Here is a 22431-nt window from a genome sequence, read left to right as displayed (position 1 = left end):
TTAGTGAAACATCTTTGGACGACAAGCCCTCTAGTTCGACCTTTTGCAAACCTGCTGAACTCATTGGAGTCCAAATGGGTGAAGCATATATTCAAGATGTGGCTGGACAATCGACTAGTACAGAGTTAGCATCATCATGCTATCTCTGGACTTGAACGTACGATACATCTAACCGCTCATTTGAACAGCTTTACCAACTTTCAACTGGATAGGCTGATCGAACTTTCATCATTATCGTTAAGAGCAGCATTACTTCTGGTACGAGGGGTTAACCCCAAGACACTTGGGAAAAAGCTTCTAGCCTGGCTCGAGCTACCGTTTTCATCACTTGCCCACACTGACTACTAAGCTGAAGAATATGTGTGATAAAAAAAACACCTTATTTCATTCATGGAGGCTACATTGGCTAGTCAATCGTTCAGTCTGATAGAACCAACCATTACTCTCAGGATACCAACATGGCAACCACGTTCTTGTCATTGTTTTTCAATGATGAGGGTTTTCTTCCAGGTTGGATTTCGTTGGCCACTTGGAAACCTTGAACGATGATGCGGAGCTTCTCATTGAGTTATTCCCCGCCCTTAAAGATTTTGTTCCCACCAAAACGAACCGCGTCAAGGACAAGACGGAACATAACGCCTCACTCCGAGATGACAAGGATCGAACCCGGAACTACTTGGCTCAATTGGACCCAGACACTCGGAAAGAACTACTGCAGATCTTCAGTGTTGATTGTCGCCTCTTTGGATATGATTGCTACGAGTTCGGGTCATGATCTTCTCTGCAGAGATCTCTAAAGGCTAAGCATCTCAATGGATTAAACGCTCAAAATAGTCCGTTTAGACATCGATGGAAAACATGAAACGACAGAATATATCCGATTGTAAAATCTCCTATCGCCCTCTGTGTTCAATAAAGGCTTCGCGGATTTGACTTGAAATTCTCAAATACTCATTTAATCTAGCAGTCAATGATCATTGAACCGGTTGTGGAATATAATAACAAATTGGATGTTCTTGCTCAGAGGGAGACAGAGAGAGAGAGAGAGATCTTGCAATCACAGAGGTCAAGGAAGTCGAAGATGGAGAAAATGAACGAGAACAAGAGGGAAGAAGTACGGTAAACGGGCAACTACATAGTGGGAGAAAAAGCACCATTTTGACGAGTCCAAAGTTGACTCGCAAGCAAGAGGAAAAAGGAATGGATGGAGAAATAGGATCAATCCTTCAATTTCGATTGAAATATGGAACTTCTAGCAAAAATTGTATCACATTCAAGGACACTAAATAAGAGCAAAAATAATTCATAATCATAAAAAAGCGATGGCTGAGTAAGCGAAGGGAATTGAATGAATGAATGGTGTGAGTTTAGATTTATGTCATATTTCCGAATCGCTCGTCGGGTCTTCGATTAAATCATTTCCACTCCCAGGTACTCTCGGGTTCGCTCGTAGACATAATACGAGATGGAAACAGCTGGAGCCACCTTGCAGAAGTTCGGGATAATCCCGCGATAGAGGCCCTTGATTCCTTCGGTGCGAACCGTATAACGAAACAAGCCGACAGCGTGGGTTTGTTCATGAGGCAAGTTCAAATTGAGACCAGCTGGAAAAGGCATAACGAAAGTAGAGCGAGTGGATCATTGGACACATCTGACCATTCTATTTACCTTGAGACTGTAGTTTTGTTCTGACTAAGGCCAATGGGTAGGCCGCCACTTGGCCACAGCAACTGCTGAACGTGCCGAAGGCCAAAAGAGACACCGCCGGAAAAGACGTTCCATCCATGTAATGTTCTGACAAATAATGACGCTTTAAAGTCTGGAAATAGAATGATTCATCCCCATTGGTAGTCATGGGTCCCATGGGAGTTCAAACCATCTTGGTTGTTGAAGTCCTTACTTCATACACAGCCAAGTCTATGCCGGCATAGGGTAAAATTCCAAGTAGGTTGGGGATATATCCTCGATAGAAACCTCGAATGCCTTCGATGCGGAAGAGTTGCCGGGCACAATCCGAGATGCCGTTGATCTCGTTCGTTTTCCTCAGAGCCAAACGTGTTTTCATAACCTGCAATCCAGGAAATGGCTTTTCTCATGACTTGGAAGTTGGAACAGAACTTAAATCCATGAAGTTATCTATGCTTAAATCATACAAAAATCACGCATTGTTGCCTTCATACTCGCCAAACCTATCGATTCCCGCTTTGGATGAAATCATACGCGGTTACAATTACCCAAGTTCAAATTGTACTCAGAACAGATGGTGCTTATTGTAATTGACTAATGACGTGCTGATACTTATCAGTCAGTCGATTACAAATAACGACAGGAAACCGAGATTCATTCCGTCTTGGAAATTGAAGAGAAACGCGTCTGGGAAATAATCAAGACCAAGTCAAACCATCTGGCGATTCTAACAATGAAGCAAGTAAATTATGTACGTAGCTCAAAGAATGGCTCTTCGGGTCATAACTCAGTGTGCAACAACATTCGAAATTCATTGCATTGCCCAATGGGTCCTTGAGCGTAGCTCCCAATGAGGTAGGTATGCATTGGTCCAGGATGAGATGAAATCGTGGTCGGGATCTCTTTGGGCAATCATAAGTGACCCGAATTCATCCATATGGAGGCGTCGAGCCCTGTCTGCTGGGTACAAATAAGCATCTACTTAGTACCCTTTCAATGGCGATTTGGAACTCCCTCAATTACGAGGCAAAAATGAAACCTGAACAAAGTCAAACGCCTCTCGGTTATAAACCAAATGAGATTCACACAGGGTGCATTCCAAGTTTTGTAGCGAGAAGCGACAATCCATGATTGCGGTTGGTGGTGAAAGGATGAAGTCCGATCAATATTCATGTTTGTGTTTGCATTTGCGTGGCATAGACTAGCAAGATCCCCGAGTGAGCAAGGCAATGCACATGTGGATCGGGGATCGGGAGATGATCATACATCATAAGATCTGTTGTATCCATCCATGCATTCGCACCACCCACCCACGCTACTAAGGCAACTAAGCATGAAGTGAAAAACGAGAGAAAGAACGAAGAACATGATCTTAGACAATCGGCGCAAGATGTTCAGAGCTTATCCATTCCTGCCATGTGAGGAATTGAGGAATGGCTTAACACGATCGCTAACTCATCAATAGGGAATGGATTTGAAAGCAACTTGTTGAGCCGGAAAATGTTATTATTATTTTTTTTGTAACCAAAATTGAGAAGAAATAAATACGGTTTAATACTTGAAACCGATCGTGAAATGTTTGCTTTCCTTTAAGATTCCTTTGATTTCAATGTTGCATCTTTAAAAAGCCAGATATTGAATACATTGAATTCGCAGTTTTGGTCTCAAAAACTGCTCTTGAACACGACAAAAGTTTCTATTGTGTTAGGTTTTCAAACCTAAAACTGATTTTTAACAAATTTCGCCCTTTAAAAAAAAAAACTTTGGCCAGAGCTTTAATATTTTAATCCAAGCTCTACTCATGACCCATAAATCATGCTAGGCCAAGACTTTATGTATGCATCAATATCTCTCGGTAGTCGGTTAAATCCGCATTCACATGAGAAAACTCGTCCAATTAAGAAACAAGTTTCTCTCACTGTAAATGGAAGGGCGCCAACCTCCGACAGACATAAGAAATATTGAAGACATGATATAACCGGTCAAATGGAGAGAGCCTTGAACGAAGTAAAAGACACATGTACTCACTTCGAGAGGGTATATCACAGATTGGGACACGCCTCCTGCCAGCGAACCCGCCAGGAAACGCTCGTAGAGCTTAAGATCGCGATCTTCGTCGTTGCGAATAAGACGCTTGATGAAGTCGTAGGCCGCAAATTTAAGTGCCGATTCCGGTGCAATTTTGATAACATTGATGCCGTTGCCACGCCATAATCCTGTCACGCCCCCTTCTTTCACCATGTACCGGAGAGTGTCGATTATACGAAGGGATTTTCGACCCCCATGGACCTGAAATATTGCATACAAAATTGATGATAACTGAAATGCCAAGTGACCAAGGACATGCTTTTCTCACCTGGAGGAAGATTTTGAGCCTGTCCAAGGGGGCCGTACAACTTCTGGAGACCATACCTGCTACACCTCCAGCCATGAGATGTCGCCACCACATCCCACTAATAATATCTTGGTCACTGAAATCATCGGGGACTCCAATGTCTTCGCCAAAGTCCATGCACTAAAATGGAAGATCCCACAATTCAATGGAAAGCCGGGCCAATCAATTCTGTCATCCCCATATCCGCACAACACGTTTGTAAGGATAAATCGAGTTAATTCGCAAATGTTACACCTTGAGGAATCGTTAGTTGGGGGATTACGAGTTTGGTTCCACCCACGCCGCATATTTTCATTCACGTCTTGCCATTGGCAACACACCCTACTTTTTGTGATTTTTTCGCACGTGGAATACCGAATGTTAAAGGGTTGCCCACTTTCAATAGCAATCACACCGCAAAGCCCCTTTGCCCGGAGATATGGATTAGCGAGGAAAGAACTACATGTGGATCCAGGTGATATGTTGGTCACATGAAGAGGTATGCTCGGAGTACAGTTAGAGTAAGGACAAGAAAGGAAGAAGTACTGTACTAGGAGACCGGGTCACTCTAAAATCCACCTTGGTGACAAGTCTATTTTCCTGTCTCGTATCTTATTTCCCGTGGCCAAGGGATTAGCGATTCTAATGACAGGAAGGATACCTCGAAATAAGGACCAAAATATCGAAGATTCCAATGATAGTCCGAAATGCTAGCGCTACAGAGAGCATCGTCTTGGTGATAATCTCCTTGATTAGTACTATGCTTTTTCGTTGTGGTTTCCTTCATTTCCTTTCCGTCCTTTTCATCTTCGAAATGCTAAAAGTAGTTCAGATCCAAAACTTTCACACATGCCTTAGATTCACACTTTGTGGACTGACATTAGGTGACATACGTAGCATTAAAACATTCGGGATGTCAATATTTGTTAGCATTGGCAAATATTGATTGGCTTTCAAAATAAAGTGATATTTTTCTATCATTCAAGTTTTCATTGGATGTGATGGATTATGACTCATGTCAAAAAAAAAAAAATGTTTAAGATCTAAAGCATGTTACAAGTTCTTGAATCAAAATGCATCTAGCAATGCACCTGATTGCAAAATTGACATCCCTTAAAGAAGACGAAAAATTCCAGGCTCCTCTGTCCGTTTGCACGGTTTGCACTTACAGTATTATGGCGCCATTTTTGAATGAGCTCTTCCAATTCCGTAGAAGGATGAAACAACAGAAAATCCCTCCATTCCTCGTAGGTGATTTCCATGGACTGATCGCGGTAATTAATCCTAAAAGTAGAACCCATAGTATTTTTTAGACATTGATGTTTTAAACGCTTCGCTCGAATCCGCCTTTGAAAATCATCTAAAACGAAATTTGTCCTACATACAGTAGCACGTAAGCGACCGACAACTCGATACGACTGAGAAGGTTAAATCCCTGAGAGAAGACTGAGGCTATGTAAGCCATCTAGGTAGTACATGAAGATAATTGGCAATAAAAGGTCAAGGCTTTGTTTGCATACGGCATGCAAGTACGTAAGTAAGTGCTCCTCCGAACAGATTCCAATTCAGATCTCTTCTTCAAATTCCGTGTCCTGTACTTCTTGAAGCACTAAGCACGCCTGTGCCTTCGATATTCTCTGACAGAGAGGCTCTTTTTCTGCTTGTAAACAGTACGTACAAACGAATAAGGATGCAACCGGAGACTGCACGGAAACATTGGCAGAACCTGATGTTATGAGAAAGATCTTCCGATTCAGGGAACTCTCTCTTCGACAACCCAAACATGCCTCTTATTCATCCTCCTCGACCGAATTGAGATAACTTATCTTGTTGGGCAACAACATTCCAAGTCGAATTCAATCATCCACTTAATCAATTCTGATTTACCTCGGCAGAACAGGGCATGGTTTCAAAACCGCCCTCCCTTCAACAATCATATTTCATGCTTTGAACTTGAGCATTGTGTACAACTTTTGATTAGAAAACTGGTTTGCCAGGCGCTCAAGGTTGGTTTCTCTATCTTGAAATTCTCAACGCCCGACCAGACGCGAAGTTGCTGAGAGCATTGGATAATAATTCGCCGCGTGACACATTGTGGGTCCAGATGATCATCAAGTGAGTCGGTTAGAAGTTCCCAGAATAAGAGGGATTCGAACGTCACGAATATATTCTCGATTCCGTTGTTTCATGATCACATCGGATGTCCCTTCTCTGGTCGGAGTTTTGATAACGAAGTCGAAACAGGACCTCCAAATCGTCCCCCAAAATCCCAAGGAAGGAGGCCAAGAGCCCGATAAGCACCTGTTGGACATGAACAATTGAACAAATTCAACAGTTTCCTACCCAGGCTTCTTGCCCCAACCTGTGAGAACAGGTCTCTCATGTTTGCATGCGTATATATGTATTTACCCTTTACTGTGTCAGCGTTGATTCCAAGTACAGCAACGCAATGAGCGACCCTTCCTGAGATGCACCAGTCCCTGCCTGCCAACGAGTTTTCGGGCTCCTCACGTACAGTCAGTCACATGGCTTGGTGGCATGGCGTGGATCTCGCATCTCTGCTGTCCTGAAAGAGCCATGAACAGCCAACAGGCCAGCCTATTAAGCCAATCACCAACGGGTTCAGTTGGTTGCTTGACCGAAGAGATGACTCAGAGGGTTCTTGGGGAAAGAATTATAATAATGTACTGTTCAATTGATCATTTATGTGGTTGGAAGAGTGTATCGACGGATGGAGCATAAGTGTTCTTCTGGTCATTGAGCTCCAGAGAAGGGTAAACAAATACCATGCTGAGGAAAACTTTTGAGAAGTATTGATCCTGCTGCTTCTCTGCGATATTTGTGTCCAAGGCCAGTGGCTTTTTTGACGGCTATGATCATGTGGGGCAGCATCGCTCTGCATTTCTCGCCTCGAATCGCGTCGACATTCAGAATTGCTTCAGATGGCGGGGGCCGATGATGATTCTTGAAGTGCGGAGAGTGTGAGAGAAGGGAAGAAGAAATGTTTTCAAACAAACACGGAGCCTCAATCCTCTCGAGCGATCTTTAGGTAGCTCATATCAGTGGAGCACCCTGGTACTAACTGACTGAGAAGTATTAATTTCGTACTCAGGTACGTCTCTGCCTCATCCACGTGCATACTCTCGTATTGCAATCCTGCTAGCTGGATGCAGGGATATGGATGGAAGGTGTCGAGAGGAACAAAGCAGACCGTGGAGGGGGAAACGGTCGTCTCTCGTAGGTACATTAAAGAGTCCATGAAATCGTGGCAAGAAGTTAAGTGAGAAAGCTTCAGCATCAATTCGTCCTCTTAAGCTCGTCTTTACCCGAGGACCACCAAAACACACTCGGACTCCCGAAAGAACTCTCCTCTCGTGCGGATCTTACCAGCGGCACGGATGTTGATACTGGGGGTGAAGGTGTGAGAGAGCGGGAGTCTCTTGCTCCTCCGAGTGAGACTGATCATGGGGAGGAAATCGAGGGATATCCAGGAAAGACGCAAGTTGGAACAGAGATCGAGTTCCGTGCATCAAACAAGCGTGAGATTTAATATACATGCACCCGAAAAAGAAAACCCGAGTCACTCAGGGGAAAAGTCGGAGTCTATCCGTCAAGACAAGTGATCAACTTAACTCGGGACACACCGGAGCAATATCCCCATTACCTTCATCCATAGGAGGTAGAGACATCGTTTCAGGATCGCTCTGATCGTCATCAGTGACGGCCAGTCTGCCTGATCTCTTTTTCTTGAGAGCATTTTGCTTTCGTCTGTGATCTCTGGCTTGAAGATTTTGAAAAATAACAGAGGACACAGACACCAAACAAAACTATTATCGCAAGACAATCTTTCCGGTTGAGAGTGCATCGTCATCGGACACAAAAAAAACCTGACTGAGGGAGGAGGAGGGAAACAGCGTCTTTTTGGTGTGCCTTAAAAAAACCTGACTGAGGGAGGAGGAGGGAAACAGCGTCTTTTTGGTGTGCCTTTTCTTCCGCGGAGTCGAGGAGTCCGGAAGGGTGGACAAAACAAACTCAAGATCAAGCAAGACCAGTAGCACGATGACGACGGAATACGCATCTCTCCGATCGATCGATCGTTCATGATTTGTCGTCATCAAATAGTAAGTGCTATTCTCGCCAATGCTACATTTCCAAGCAAGAGGTTTGTTTGCGTGCGTGCGTGTGTGGGATATCCAGATGATTCAGATGGCATCTGTCGAGTGAGAGCCAGCATCGGAATGAACCCCCCAAAACGTGGTGCTCATTGTGGTGTGGCTCTTGAAATGATCGCTCAACAAGAGACGCTTGTCACATGCAAATCGTGATTCCGCCAACGGGATTTGATTCTGCTCCGCTCGTCCGTCCATTGAGGAGAAGGAGCGAAGCATATGCAACTTTCCATTCAAGTTCTCGTTTTCGATTCTCTTGAAACCCATTCAAGCACAAATGTGAGATGGATGACGTCTGATTCGAATTAAATCCACATTAAATACCTCGAACCCGCCTGCTCGAAACCGCAGGGACTACCACTACCATAAATACGTACCATCCATCCAACCACGGACCAGGGGCATATCATGCTGCCTCAACCAGAACCCGACTATCTTCAGTGGTGGTGGCGTGCAGAAAACTAAGCCAGATTTGCTCGACGACAGCCCTGCCCCTTCCAGCCCTGCCCCCTTTCATTCCAGCAAGGAGCACTCACTCACTCATACATGTATATATGTACAGTCCGAGCAACGACATGGTAGATTACTGTACATAGGCGTGTGATCCGCAACCGTTGCCGAACCCATGGACTTGTTGCGGAGCGCTGCCAAATCAGTGTCCGTCCGTTCGTCCGAGCCTGTGGAAGTGAATGAGTGAGTGAGTGAGAGAGTGGCCTCCTCATCTCTTTGGTGGACGTTCTCGTCCATTCACGTCTGCCAAGGCAGCATCGTCCTCGTCTTTGGGATTGGATTGCACGCGCTCTCTGCCTCGATTTGCAGCCGCCACATTTCCCGCCCGCCACAGATCCTCGAATTTATCGTCCTCCTCCACTTTCACCGTCGTGCTCCTCGTGCTCCTCGTCCTACTCGTGTCTCTGGCTTGAAAAACTCCCAATCTCCAGTAGGATCAGCTGACGGATGCTCCGGAGCAGTAGTAGAGTTAAGAGCTATATTTGTAATAGTAGTGGAGCCAGAATCGCGTTACCACAAGGCTAGGATCCTCGTGCAGAAATCTGGCCCCAGCTCGACAACGTGTGCAACACCAGGACCATCGCTATCGCCAACGACACCAGGATCAGCATCCACTTCGTCATCATCCGTGGATGAGGGCTGGTAACAATTGGTAGCGAGGACTAAGTCGTCGGCGAAGAAGACGACGACGACGACGACAACGTCGACAATGATGACGAAGAAGAAGAACAACTTGAAGAAGTAGGAAGAGAAAAATCGACAACGAAGTGAAGCAGGTGTAGACTGGATATCTTTGCCAGTAGTGTCGTTTCAGCAAAAAAATCCGGCAACAAAAGTGTGTTTCATTGAGTCCGAGGGAAGCTGGAAAAGCCGAGAGGACGAGTTGTTTGCTGACTGTACAATTGATCTTGGATGGAGGATGTTTACCATATCAAAGCGAAGTCCTTGAATCCTTGAATTGACTCCGCGTGGAACAAGTGCAGCCAGTTTTTCTGACTTCTCCTCACCAGTGCTCTCTCGACAGACACCACTCTGACACAGTGTCTCGTTACTTTTAACACACCTTTTTTGATGTACGTGTTCTGCTGCAGCAGAGTGAGCCCGCTGTGAACTGGGAAGGGAGAGCCTTTTGAAACCAGCCATTCCAACGTGTCATCAGTCAGCCTTAATCTCACCCACTCCTCCTCCTCCTCCTCCTCCCCCTGCCCCTCCTGACTCATAACAACCTTCAGTGCTAAAACTAGCTAGCTCGCTATCAAGTGAACAGCAGGAACCGCTCCGAGTTCGACGGCAAAAACGACGACGGCCACCACTATTGATATCAATTTAGCACGAAATAACTTGAAACATATCTTTACTGACCCCTCTTATCAAGTGCATCCTGCGTGTGGGAAAAAAAGAAATAGAGAGCTTTGCTTTATTGTGTGTAGTGAGTGAGCCACATACCTAGTCTTCTACGTCAACGAGGTGAAATATGTATTTGTTCCGTCTACCAAATACTAGTAGTTCTGCCACTCCAGAGGAATAGTGATTTTCAAGTTTTATGTCGGTGACGGATCAACGTGATTCAACTTGCTAACCAAGACCGCGATCTTGCTTCGAAAAGATCATTTTTTTTGCGGGACAGACAAGTGGCAACGATCAGGAATGAATTACTGACCGTGGGGTGATTGACAAGATACAGCTCAAAATCAGTCTGAAGGACAAATTTTTGTAATCGGGTCAACAAGATGAATTGGACTTGGGCTCACAAAGCGTCCAAAGATGTTCGTCCCGAGAAGGCGATATCAGCCGAGGCTCGTCTTATGGCCATCAAGAAGGTAAGTAAGATAATAACCTCAATGAAGCTTGATACACTTCCTTGAACATGACGACCAAGGTGGTGGCCAAATAATTACCTGGCCGAGACAAAAGTGCATGTTTTAATCTTTTGCTTTGCTCATTACATCTCGTTTAGGCCGGAAAGATATGGAAGAAAGGAGTGGAGGATTCCCTCAAAACGGCGCCACATAAGAACAAAAATGATACCTTAGACACCCGGAAACGAAGAACTGCTGAATTTGTCCTGGGCGAAACCGTGGGGTTGGCAGTTCAAGCATTGAAGGAGGAAAAAACTGTGATGAATATCCCACCTCCGGCCACGTCTCCTTTATGCACAATTCTGGAAAGATTCGCCAATTTGGAGAAGACCATTGCCCATATGCTTACCACCAACGAATCGGAGATCACTACCTTCATCTCATCTCACACGCCCTTGTCGAAACTCTTGACCGATGATGTGCCGGCCGTAATTTTGGCCAAGAAAGAATTGGATCAACTCATCAAGCGGAGAGCTCAGTGCAACAACAGTCTGGATAAAGAGACCAACAAGTTCAAGAAGATGTCCAATGAGGACGATATTGAAGATGAGCGATTGAATCAGCAGTTGGAGACGAAGGAAAAGATTGCTTTCGACTTGGATAACTTAGAGAAGGAGGTGAACCAGGAAAATGACAAGCTCACCTCCACCCTGATGACCTTAGTGTCTCGAGAGAACCGCTACGCCGAGTCGGTCTTGGAACTCATGAAGCTGAAGAAAAGCTTCTACGAGAATGCCTTCAAGACACTAGAAGCGGAATTACCCAATGTGCAGAAGATACTTCAAGAAACCAAGTTTCGGCCCGTGTTTGGAGAGCGCCTAGAGGATCACCTAGAGGCCACTGAGAAAGATATTGCCTTTCCGATATGGCTCGCCATCAACAAAATGCTAGAATCAGGTTTGAATGACGAGGGCCTCTTTCGTATTTCTCCCAAGCAAATCAAACTGGACAAGTTTAAGGCTTATCTGGATTCTCATGAGCCAGTGAATGAGCTTGTCGTCGAAGGTGACGTTCATTTACAGGCGGGCCTGCTGAAGAGCTACTTACGAGAACTCCCCGTCCCACTTTTGGGCGGACGGGACGCCTACGATCGATGGATCCAAAGCAGTGTGATGAGAGACGAGCGGAAGAAAATCAAAGAGTTCCAAAGCATTTTAGACGAAGAGGTCTCCACAAGCATTAAAAAAAACATTCAATATGTGATAAAGTTCCTGCAAGAGCTGTCAAAGAAGTCAAAGGCCACGAAGATGACCCCACGGAACATCGCAATCGTGTTGGGGCCGAACTTGCTTTGGTCGGATCGTGGTTTCGAGACGGACCAGAGTAACCTGGAGAACATTATTGCCATCGTAGCCACCATGATTGAATGCTATCACACCATATTTCCCGTGGATATCAGCTTTTCACCGGACGGCTCGTGGCTGCCTCAGTCCAAATGCGTCTCGGAACCCGGAACTCCCGTGGGCATCGACGGTCATCAACTACAAAAGTCAGCGTCCGCGTCTCCAGCTGTGACCCGAAACACAATTCACCTTACAACGCAAGTACCGGTTCCTGCTCCGCGAACCAGCCTTTGCTTGGATAGCCCATCGCCCAATCACAAGCGGAAGGTCTCGATCCGATCGAAAATGATTAACAAAATGAAGATGGGCGGCCCAGGAGCGGCGAATGAGAAATTGGCCACCTTACCACCCCCGCCCAGTCATCCGCCTCCATCACTCCCCCATGGTATTCACGGGTCTCAGTCGAATCAGCAGACTCCACCCCCGAAGGCACCACGCCCCACTTCCATCAGTCTTAGCAAAGGCACAGAAGAGCCCAATTTGTTCGGCGGGGTTGCTTCAATCTACCCGTCTTTGATTGTCCGTCCTAGTTCGCCAGATCATTTAATTCTTTTGCCGGGGACAGTCTCGTCCTCCACGGCCCCAGAGGAACACGCCCAGGACCCAAATCCCGTGCCCTATGAGCGGGCGTCGCTGACCAAGAGCATTCCACCATCTTCTGAGGATAAGAACAGGCACAACACAGTTCCAACGACAATGCTGGAGTCTCCTCAAACGGTTCTCCAAGCTACTGCAACGACCACGAGCTCGGCCATTCCGTCCTCCAATGGAGCCACGGCTCGCTAATGAGGTCGCCAACGACCAACCAACCAGAGCAGTTTTGTGATAACTTCGATATTTTGTAGCCATCAGTGCAAGACTAAAATGCCGTCATTCAAATGACATCGATATAAATGGAACTATTTTGGATTGATTTTGAAACGAATGAAACTTATTCACTTAAAATTGATTTCCGCCTTCTCATTATTTTATATCTTGACTTCAACTACTCCTACATAAGAGACTAAATTAGATAAAACTTTAGGCGAATAGTAACCAGCCTTCATTGCTTACACATGTGGCCAACTAAACAGAGCTTTCTTTACCTCCAGTAGCTTGACAATTTACACATTCATCTGTTTGCTGAACTCAAGATGAGCATTTTTTTTATGGAAATGACATTTTTGAGATCGCCACATTGTACCATCTGGCACGGTGTAAGAAAACAGATTTCGCTTCAAATTTGTAGAAAACGTGCTTTGCTTCGAATAACCGGCCGTTTTCGCGGTCACTATTTGAGGGCCTTTCTTTTCATCTCGAGCAATTCTCAAGAATCAAAACCCTTCATGGGGTGAAAAGACATTTGTTATTGCCTCTTACTTTGTTGTCCTAGACACATCCATATGTGATTTTGTTTGAGGTGTAAACAATCTATCACGTGGATCCCAAATAAAGCAGATAATATATCAGATCAGCTTGAAAGATAACTGATCCTTCACGCATTCGCATTATAAAGTCAATTGAATTACCAGAGTCCACCAATAACATTTTTGTTCGTTTGCCGCCATTGACTAGCAAAGTCAAGTGAACTAAATATTTCCAATACTATTCGTGAAACAGTTGCAAATGACTTGGATTTTGTGCGAAAGCTTTAAGAATCCTGTAAATGAAATGTAAAAAAGCTATTTTGAACTGATTTTTGTTGCTTTCAAGTTTTCTATTTTAACAATTGACTTTTTGAAATCTTTGGAAACTTTTTTGTTTGATATTGTGAATTGATTTTTGGGTCTTACTACCTCTTCAGATTTGGAAAGCAGGCCAATACAATCCAAAAAAAATGTACTGACCTAATCAGATTATCGATAAAATATTTCGTTTACTTACCATGATTTTAAGCTCAGCTTTGACAATTTCGGCCATGCCATTCTCTATTATCTCAATAAAGAATTGTTACATATCATCAGTGGCTGTACTCTCAAATCATTTTTTAGGTAATAAGTGGCCAAGATAACATTCTTCAACAACTGACCTTTTCCTTGGGCCGAGGTAGCGCCCTCTGCTTCGTCAAGGCGCCGGCAAACATATGAAGACTCAAGAGAATACCCTCTACAATCCCATGCTCAAGATGATATTTACTTAACAACTTATTATTATATATTGTCAAGTCTTTTGGGGGAATTTCAAATCCTCCAAGGATAAAATTCTGACTACTTTTTTAAGAACTAATCAAGCAAGAAGTCTTATGTAGTTTGCTTGATAACACATCAAAACTTTTACAATTATTATTTCCCGTCAGATTGTTCTACTAGACTGAGTTTTTTTGAAATATTGTTGAATCATTTTAAAAAACTATCTTTTCTCAAGAAGAGCTCCTTCAGCAACAAAATAGTTTGCATTTCTTCATCAAAAGCTTCCACTAAATAAAGTTGAGAAAATTGTTTACTTGACAGCAAGGAAAGGACTGATTAATAACAGTAATTTAACATCCATGTTCATTTACTGGCTTTCAAGCATATTTCTCAAACCATTTTTACATTTTGTAATCCCAGTGTAACAAAACCCCACAGAAACTTTAATTGCTATTTTTGGAATTTTTGTCACTTCATGTCAACATTTGAATATTTTGAGATTATCTATTGTATTTCATAGGGCTTAAGATTTGAATTCTTACGAACAAATAAATGTTAAAATGAAAGTCCTTCACTACGCTATGAGCTCCTGTTGTTTGCTTCTAGACAAGGCAGAGGGCGCTGTTAAAGGCGCTGAAAGCTCGCCCAAGCACCATTCCTAAGTAATTTTATGCAGCATTTCGATCAGAAGGCTTGTCCAGCCAATTACATTTTCATGACTTTCATCTATGGAACAGTTCAGTCAAACAATTTTGGTCCTATTTCTGACAACTAAACCTTTGAATTCGCCTCAAATTCATTTGACTCATTCCTACCTTTTCCTTAGCATTTTTGCCTCGTCCTCTGTGATAACGATACCCATTTTTTTGAAAGCTCCGATGATTTCTTGTATGCAAAGTTTGCCTAGAATAAGGATAATCCAATTCAGAGTTTATGTAATTAGGAACACATTATGCTTCAGTTTGACCTTAATCGATGAACCGGAATAGCACTTAAACAACACTTACCATCTTGGTTTTCATCCAATTTGGCAAATTGCAACCTGAGATGTCGTTCATGGTTGGTCATGTAACGAACAAACTCGCCTTTATCTAAGTCTCCTGACTGAGAAGTATCGGACTTTATCAAGAATTCCTGAAACAAGAACATGAGAGAGGATTCATTGATTGGTGATCAAAACCAAGTCACGGACGAACTTCTAGCACGGCTTCATAGTAGTGATAAGTCGACTATTCTTTCAATCGGACACGAATACCAAAGCACTAAGTATGTGTTATTTCAAAGCACAGGCCATGGAAAAGAGCCATAAAAGAGCCATTAAAATGATAATAACCTATCTGGCAGATTACAATGGTCGATCCATATTTTGAATAATTTCATGCATGGACGACGTTACCCTGGACATCTTTGAAGCCATCATGTTTAGCCGAACAGTATAACGGAAAATTTAGAATCCATTGAACTCAACCTCCCGAGCAGAAAATTAAAAAAATCTTTGAAATTCGTACGTCTTCAAAAGCATCCATGACCTTTGTTCCAAACCAGGTTTTTGGGTCAATTCTAGTGACCGTACAGGCTTAATGTGCGTCTTGAGAGCACCTCCAAGCCCTCATGAATCCAGGCTAGTTCGAACAATGAAGTCCACCTCTTTTCTCTTTCGGGTTTAATCATTGTGCTATGAACTTTCTTCTAATATTAGTAAATTGTACGTAGGTGCTGTTGATTCGGATGCATCTTTCAAGTCAGACTTGTACAAATTTTTAAGCAGCATTCCAGATCAACCCTACATTCAAGGACTAGCTTGGTCTGCCAACTCAAATTTGTTGGTAGACCAAATATCATATAAAATTGAAAGGCAATAAATAGACGAATTATAACTGTTCATTTTAATAGTACTGGGGATTACATTCCCTGCAGCGTAGCGGTTAGAAAAGCCCGTGAAAAAACATACCAAAAAAAACTAAAAAAGAACAAGCGATCAGCATTAGCCTCTTTGAAAGGATGGAGGGGGGTGAAAACCGATCCAAGGTAAGACCTAAATCTCGTTTTAGCCACGTTTGCACCGAATTAGCTTCTTCTCTTTCATAGCTGTGGTCTGCAAGTGTCTGACAGTCCTGACATAGCTTTTCAGGCCCAATTCCTCCCCCATTGCTTTCTTGACTCTGGCCTCAGACACCTTCAGCTCATCGGAGAAGCACTGCATGCTGGTTGTTGGGTCTTTAGCTATTTTTGCCTTGAGGTGTTCAACAAACTCCTGTGACTGCTTCTCGTTGGCTGTTGTTGGATCTCCCATGTCATCTAATGTCTTCATCAAGGCATTGACAGTAATTCTGGAGCTGAAATTGAGACTTCAGCGTGGAGCAAATCGGAAATTGGATGCTTTTTTGCCAATTAAGACTCCATTTTCGATTTCATCAAAAGATCACCAAATGCTTTCTTTGAGCGAGTTTTTCCTCTTTAAAAATAAAAGAAACCGTAGCTCTCTAGCTATCCTTAAAATCGGGAAATTACAATTCTTATGAGTGTTCACATTTTGCTGACGCCCCGTTTATATCCTCAATTGTGTGGCCTCGATTTTTTTTCGGGAAGCAAGACTGGAGCTCTAAATAGAGTATTCCGCTTTCTCTCAAGTATAAAGATATCCAATCAGATGTCAGTGGATATACTGGTAAAACGTGGATATTAATCCCAAAGCAAGCTTCTTGCAGAAAATATTATCATATTCTGATTGAAGACTTGGCGGGCTCTGTGAAACAATTTTTATGCCCACTTGCCCACACGAGGAACTAACGTTTAACAAACAAAAAGCGCGAGTCGAGTGTTACCTCCAATTTGTATTGTCCTCTACCGAAGGAGGATATTAGATTCGAAATCAGGTCTAGAAGAATAGCCTTTTTGAAATCTGCGCCTGAAAAGGTAAAGCCTCGTCTGCTTAGAGCATTTCGAGAAAGCAATTGGTAAATATACGCGGATTTTTAGAGATGTGGATTGCGAACGAAGGTAAAAATGTCTTATCTCATAAACCGTTCACTTTATTCCAAATAAGCAATTAAAACTAGTGCTGGGGCGAGTCCGGCAAAAGTCGGACTCGTGCACAAGTCCTTTGATTTTTGACTTTTTGCCTGACTCGCCGAGTAAGGACTCGAGTCATTTACTAGAGTCAGGTCATGCAAAAAGACTAAATTCTAAGACAAAATGAATATTTTTTTGACGAGTCCGGACTCGGTCCTTTCTAAAAGACTTGGCTCGGGCCAATTTCTCCAAAATCGATTAAAAGACTAGAGTGCACTCGGACTCTAATCCAAATTTGCCCCAGCACTAGTTCATACGACCTCAAGATCTTGTTGAATAGATGAACTTGGCCAGGTTTAAACCCAAAACTATCCTTAGGGAACTCAGGAGATATGTCTAAAGTTCAATACACAATATATATTACTACTGCTCTTGACAACATAACTTTGAAACTAACTACTTTACAAGTAAATGACGTAAAAAATATCTGCCTTTAATTTAATTAAACAGTTCTAAGTTTCTTATTGATTGCTTGAACTCGAAAAGTGCCTCAGAGTTGCTAAGACCAAGAGCAGGCCGATTCTGCTCGTTCATAATCCATATTTCTTAAAGTTCGTGGTAAATACTATAATGCTCCTTGTTCTTCATCCATACCCTTCCAGAATTATAGTCAACTAAAGAAATCTACACGCACAAGAGCATTCAATGAAACGCACACATACAAATATATTTGTGGAATTTGCTCTCTAGTTCAGATTCATGGCCAATCTAATCTAAACTTTAAATCCACCCCTGGATGGCATCATCTGGACTGAACCATGAACAAGTGATAAAATGGACGGAGACAAGAATATTAAAAATAAGCAAATCCAATTTGAGTGGAAACATTGCACTTTTTTGAAATATGAATGGCCGAAGGTTGCTATAACTACACATTTCAAATTTGAACTCGATTGAATGACGGCAAGAAAAAGATTATAATCTCTTCCAGAACATCACTAAAACTCTCAGAAAAGTTGAAACACACAAATAACAGAGCAAAATTGCAAACAAAAGCTCATCTACAAAAAAGTTTTGAGATTGAGAAAGGTGGTTTTAGCCTCTTTAGTTACGTTTTAGTTTTTTGGAAAAACACGAAATGTTTGGCACACAAATACATACATATTTTAGTTTATCCATTGAGTTCCTTTATTTTGTTGAGGATAATCAAAATTCCTTTTAAGTTGAAAAATCGTTGATTTTAAAAAAATTGTTAGAAAGCTGAAAAAAAATTAATCTAGCCTCGAAAATCTACTTTGGCCGGCCAGAAACGTTATTTGGCTCCACTTGCTTATAACTTTTTTCTAGATATATATATCATCAACATAACCAAAAACAAAGGATCATCGGTATTTTAGCAGAAATTTGAGAGTTTCTAAAAAGCATTTAGACAAATTTTCGTGCAATGAACAAGACAAAGAATTCAACGGAAATTGGCACACTGGCACGATAATGTCAGAAAATTTTCGATATCAGTAAAATCCTTTATTTTGACAATGTACCTAATATGATAATGGAGGCGAAGATTACCTGCTTCTCTGGTTTTTATCATGTATTGTTTACAAACTAATTTATAACAATAATCCTCTTCCGATGACAATACTGAATTTACAAACCATTCATTAAGCATGTAATTTGTCCTGTATCATGATTTCATGAGCCTTCAAAAGATCAATCTAAACTTAGGAGCATTAGGTATGAGTTTGTATTGAGATCAATATTTTTGTTGATCAAACAGCAAAATAAAAATTTGTTTTTCTCCACCTAATGAGCAAAGAATATTCATATGAAAAAGAATTTTTCGACACCTTTTGCTCCGTAAAACCCTCTAGGTAGTTGAATGATCAGTCGAAGTGCAACTTTTTGTCATCTTTGAATAGCTAACTCATTTTTGTTACTTATTTTGGCTAAAATTCACCACTTAAAAATGAAATATTTTGACGAAAATCATGGACTTTTTTCCGACACTTACTCATCATCAATAAAGGAAATAAATGTTAAAGATGGATTGATCATACACGTTTTGACTATCACACAAGGCATTCATAAGCATGGTTCCATGGACCTCTAACGAAGATAAATTCTGTCAAAATTTTAAATGTTATTGAAAATGGATTGAATTTGACACTAGATGTCACAAAGGAAGATAAAAAGACGGTCTTGGAAAGTTAGTTTCGTAACCAGACAATGATTTCCGATTGGCATCTCATGTAGGTCTTTGCAAAAACTGTTTCTTTGCTTACTAAAAGACGCAATGTTGACAGATAGTTAATAAATTGATCATCTGTTAAAAGATAGAGATTTGTCATTTCCAGGTTTTGGAAATAAGCAATGAACTAGCCTTGCCCAACGAAACCATAATAATTCAACGTTGATCAATAAAACGTGTCGAAAAGATAAAAATGGGTATTTTTATCAACAGCTCCTTTTGTTGGACTAACTGCCTGACTATGTGAATGATAATCCTGCAAAACAACCCTTTTGCCATTATCATGTGTGAATAAATAGCTTAGATAGGGGAAAGCTTAGCCTTGACCTTTTAGTAGATTTAAACGAAAAAACAGCTTTCTAAACAACACATGAAGGACTGATGTCTGATGGCTTTGCGAAAGAGGCGGAGGGTTTCGAAAACACACATTTTCAGTATTCTTAATATTCTTACTTTCAAATGCACGAGTAAGAACGGAAAAAGCGAGTGCTCTGTTAAATGCTTTCTCGTGCGGTGTAAAATGTTGCCACATCATTCCCACAACTAAGGGCTTCAAATAATCAAATAGGAACATAAAAAAAACGGTTGAACAGGCCGCATGTTTACTCCAAAAAACGTATGATTTATGCATCTTCCTGTAAAAAGTGTATGTCGTTCTCTTGTTTTGAAATGCTCGAGTAAAGTCTTCGAATGAAAATTGGCTTGTGAGTTCTTGATACTTTCTTTTTGTACGTATTTTTTAATCAAATAATCTTTATATCTAGCGCAGACGAATCCGAACTTTTCAACATTTCTATTTCGATCAAATCTTTGACTGAAAGACAATTCAAATCTTCCAAAAGGTACTAGAAAAATATTGGATTTAAGATGATGTGAATTTCCTTTTCGAGTGCTAAAACTCTCAATCCATTTCCCAAGGATTATGTATTGTCCATCATGAACAGTCGCAAAAGGTAATAAAAAAAGGAGGTAAAAGACTTACCAAAATACCAGAATACGTAGCGAATTTTGACTCACTATCGATACAAAACAATATCATGGCAATCGCCTTCACATATTTAACCGATGCTTGGGAATGATTTTCACCATTGTCTTCGATTCATTTTTGGTACCTTATACTTACTGTCCTAAATATTGAAGAGCATTGGCAAAGAAGATACAAAGCTAGGCTTTAGATAACCCCGTTTATTAAGCCTATTCATCATGAAACAATCACGTACCAAAGACGATGATTATTTTCAATTACCTAATATATTTAGGGTACAATTACGGCCGCGAGAAAAAAAGTGTGAAAATCAAATGAATTAACGACGTTAACGTCATCTTCACTCCAATTAACGAATAATCTTAAACAATCCTCCAATTGTACCTTAAATAACATTTTTCCTACAAAGATCCCCTATAGTTCCTGGCACCAGAAGATGTTTCCAAATATGAGAGTGTCTTTGGGAACCAAAACAAGCCCTTGAGTGAATCCTTGGTACCAATTGCTTAACTTCAAATACCATAGAGAAAATGATTTCAACCACGGAAATCGCCATTTCTCATCTGTCAGTTTATCATAACTTGATTGGCCTCACCTCCATTTCCTTCTTGGACACATGACCATAGCCCAAAGAATGGAGTCCCTCGGCCAATTCGTTGGGATCAATTCGTCCATCCCGGTTCGAATCTAACTGGGTAAATAGGTCCTCAAACCAAGCCTGAACGGCAGGGTCCAATGGTGGACTGGTGGTGGACGCACCCATGGCCTTAGGACCCGGCTTGGGACGATTCCACGTGGGCTGATCGGAGGACATGGTCTGTTGGTCTGGCTAACACTACTAGAAACGTTCCTATGGATGGGGATTGCGGATAGTCTGCGATAACATACACACTGAGAAATCACTGAGAAATCACTATGAAATCACTCGTACCAGGAATTTTTCAACTCACAACTCATAAACTGGCGAACTGCACACTCATAATCGTTTATCTAGCACGAACACACCAAATCTATGATCCGATTAGGCCTGAAAGTCAGGGCTGCGAAAAAATATTGCACTCCCAATTCAATGAGCATTGACCCAAAGAGAGGCAACCAGAAGAGTAAGAAATCAATGGCATCGAAACACCAACAAGGGCACGAGAAATTATTGGCCACGCACGACTAAGTGTGGGACTGGATTATTGTTGGAGCGAAAACGTCTAATTGGGTGATTTGAGTGATCGGTGATGAACATTTCAGTTGATAGTAGCAAAAGGGCAGTACACTGAGTGGGACTGTTTGTTTAGAAATCTTCTCATGGAGGCGAGGCGTGGCAATGTCTTGGGGGCTGGAGAGAAGAATGTTTATAACAGTTGTGCGTTGCCTAATGAGATCAGCTGTAGGCTTTGCAACATTTTGAACAGGTTGGCCGTTGAACGACCTTGTCCAAAGTTCATTTGATACGCAATCACTTCCATTTAGTTTTGTAAACTTAGGAAATGTGTAGGGGGAATTGCTGACGTCGTAGTATGAATGTGTTTAAAGATATGTCTTTGAAGATGAATCCGAACGAGAGAGCGACTCATTTCATTTTTCAAACATTATCGGTACTTGACGTTCGGTTGATTTTGATGGAAGTCTTTTGATGGATCAAGGTATCATATGTCACCCAGATGAAGCGCATCCAAAAGTTGAATTAATCAACCAACATGGTATGTAAAAAAAAGCCATAAAGTAAGCTGGTAAATCTACCAATAGTTCAATCACAGTAAAACATTTGCTTGTGTCAATTCCCATGTTGGATATTTGCTTGATTAATATGCTATGCATAGAAAAGGCAAGTGATGGATTGTAACGTTTCATAAACCAATGTCATTTCACGATACATAATGCTATGAAAGGGAATACATACATCCGTAAGATTGATAAGACCTGAAAATGCGAGAAATTTGGTACAAACGAAACAACCCAAGAAATATTTCACTGTTACGTAATAACTTTATTTATTAACTGCGCCTTAACTTGTACGCACATAAATGAATTCTTCTCTCACGAAATCATTGTGTTATGAAGTCAATGCTACGGTCACTTCAATCTGTTGAATGTCTTATTAATTTTAAACAAGCATCCCTAAATCAAAGTTACTTTGTCTTCC

The 22431-nt window shown here is 41.8% G+C and overlaps 3 protein-coding genes across 4 annotated transcripts in view; 2 read left to right on the top strand and 1 right to left on the bottom strand.

The window, feature by feature from the left end:
* LOC131889019 (carbohydrate sulfotransferase 14-like) overlaps positions 1 to 940 on the top strand; it is a 41809-nt gene extending 40869 nt beyond the window's left edge. The window contains exon 3 of the mRNA XM_059238003.1: positions 511 to 940. Coding sequence (XP_059093986.1) covers positions 511 to 775 — 265 coding nt within the window. The 3' untranslated portion in view covers positions 776 to 940. The remainder of the gene's footprint in view (positions 1 to 510) is intronic.
* On the bottom strand, positions 929 to 21421 carry LOC131889018 (mitochondrial adenyl nucleotide antiporter SLC25A24-B-like). Of its 2 annotated transcripts, XM_059238001.1 has the most exons (9): positions 20890 to 21421; positions 15057 to 15183; positions 14865 to 14952; positions 5230 to 5344; positions 4043 to 4201; positions 3715 to 3975; positions 1901 to 2068; positions 1669 to 1819; positions 929 to 1604 (listed from the first exon to the last, which is right to left on the bottom strand). In XM_059238001.1, the coding sequence occupies exons 1-9, from the start codon at positions 21106 to 21108 to the stop codon at positions 1411 to 1413; spliced, it is 1482 nt and encodes a 493-aa protein (XP_059093984.1). In that variant the 5' UTR covers positions 21109 to 21421; the 3' UTR covers positions 929 to 1410. The 2 variants fall into 2 exon arrangements, with proteins under 2 accessions (XP_059093984.1, XP_059093985.1); XM_059238002.1 differs by lacking the exons at positions 14865 to 14952; positions 15057 to 15183; positions 20890 to 21421 and adding an exon at positions 8822 to 8988.
* LOC131889016 (rho GTPase-activating protein 44-like) lies at positions 10112 to 12890 on the top strand. The gene is made up of 2 exons (XM_059237998.1): positions 10112 to 10559; positions 10697 to 12890. Exons 1-2 carry the CDS (start codon positions 10470 to 10472, stop codon positions 12725 to 12727), a joined length of 2121 nt encoding a protein of 706 aa, XP_059093981.1. The 5' UTR covers positions 10112 to 10469; the 3' UTR covers positions 12728 to 12890.
* Positions 21422 to 22431: the final 1010 nt, after the last annotated feature.

The sequence above is a fragment of the Tigriopus californicus genome, chromosome 10 (genome assembly GCF_007210705.1).
Source record: "Tigriopus californicus strain San Diego chromosome 10, Tcal_SD_v2.1, whole genome shotgun sequence".
Classification (NCBI taxonomy): domain Eukaryota; kingdom Metazoa; phylum Arthropoda; class Copepoda; order Harpacticoida; family Harpacticidae; genus Tigriopus; species Tigriopus californicus.
Note: the sequence above shows the minus strand (reverse complement) of the source record. Positions and strands in the feature narration are given on the sequence as shown.

Coding starts and splice junctions, on each gene's coding strand:
- LOC131889016 (XM_059237998.1), top strand. CDS start 10,470: ATGAATTGGACTTGGGCTCACAAAGCGTCCAAAGATGTTCGTCCCGAG. Junction 10,560..10,696: donor GTCTTATGGCCATCAAGAAG/GTAAGTAAGATA, acceptor CATCTCGTTTAG/GCCGGAAAGATATGGAAGAA.
- LOC131889018 (XM_059238001.1), bottom strand. CDS start 21,108: ATGTCCTCCGATCAGCCCACGTGGAATCGTCCCAAGCCGGGTCCTAAG. Junction 14,953..15,056: donor ATTGGATGAAAACCAAGATG/GTAAGTGTTGTT, acceptor TCCTTATTCTAG/GCAAACTTTGCATACAAGAA. Junction 2,069..3,714: donor CTGTGATATACCCTCTCGAA/GTGAGTACATGT, acceptor CCTGGATTGCAG/GTTATGAAAACACGTTTGGC.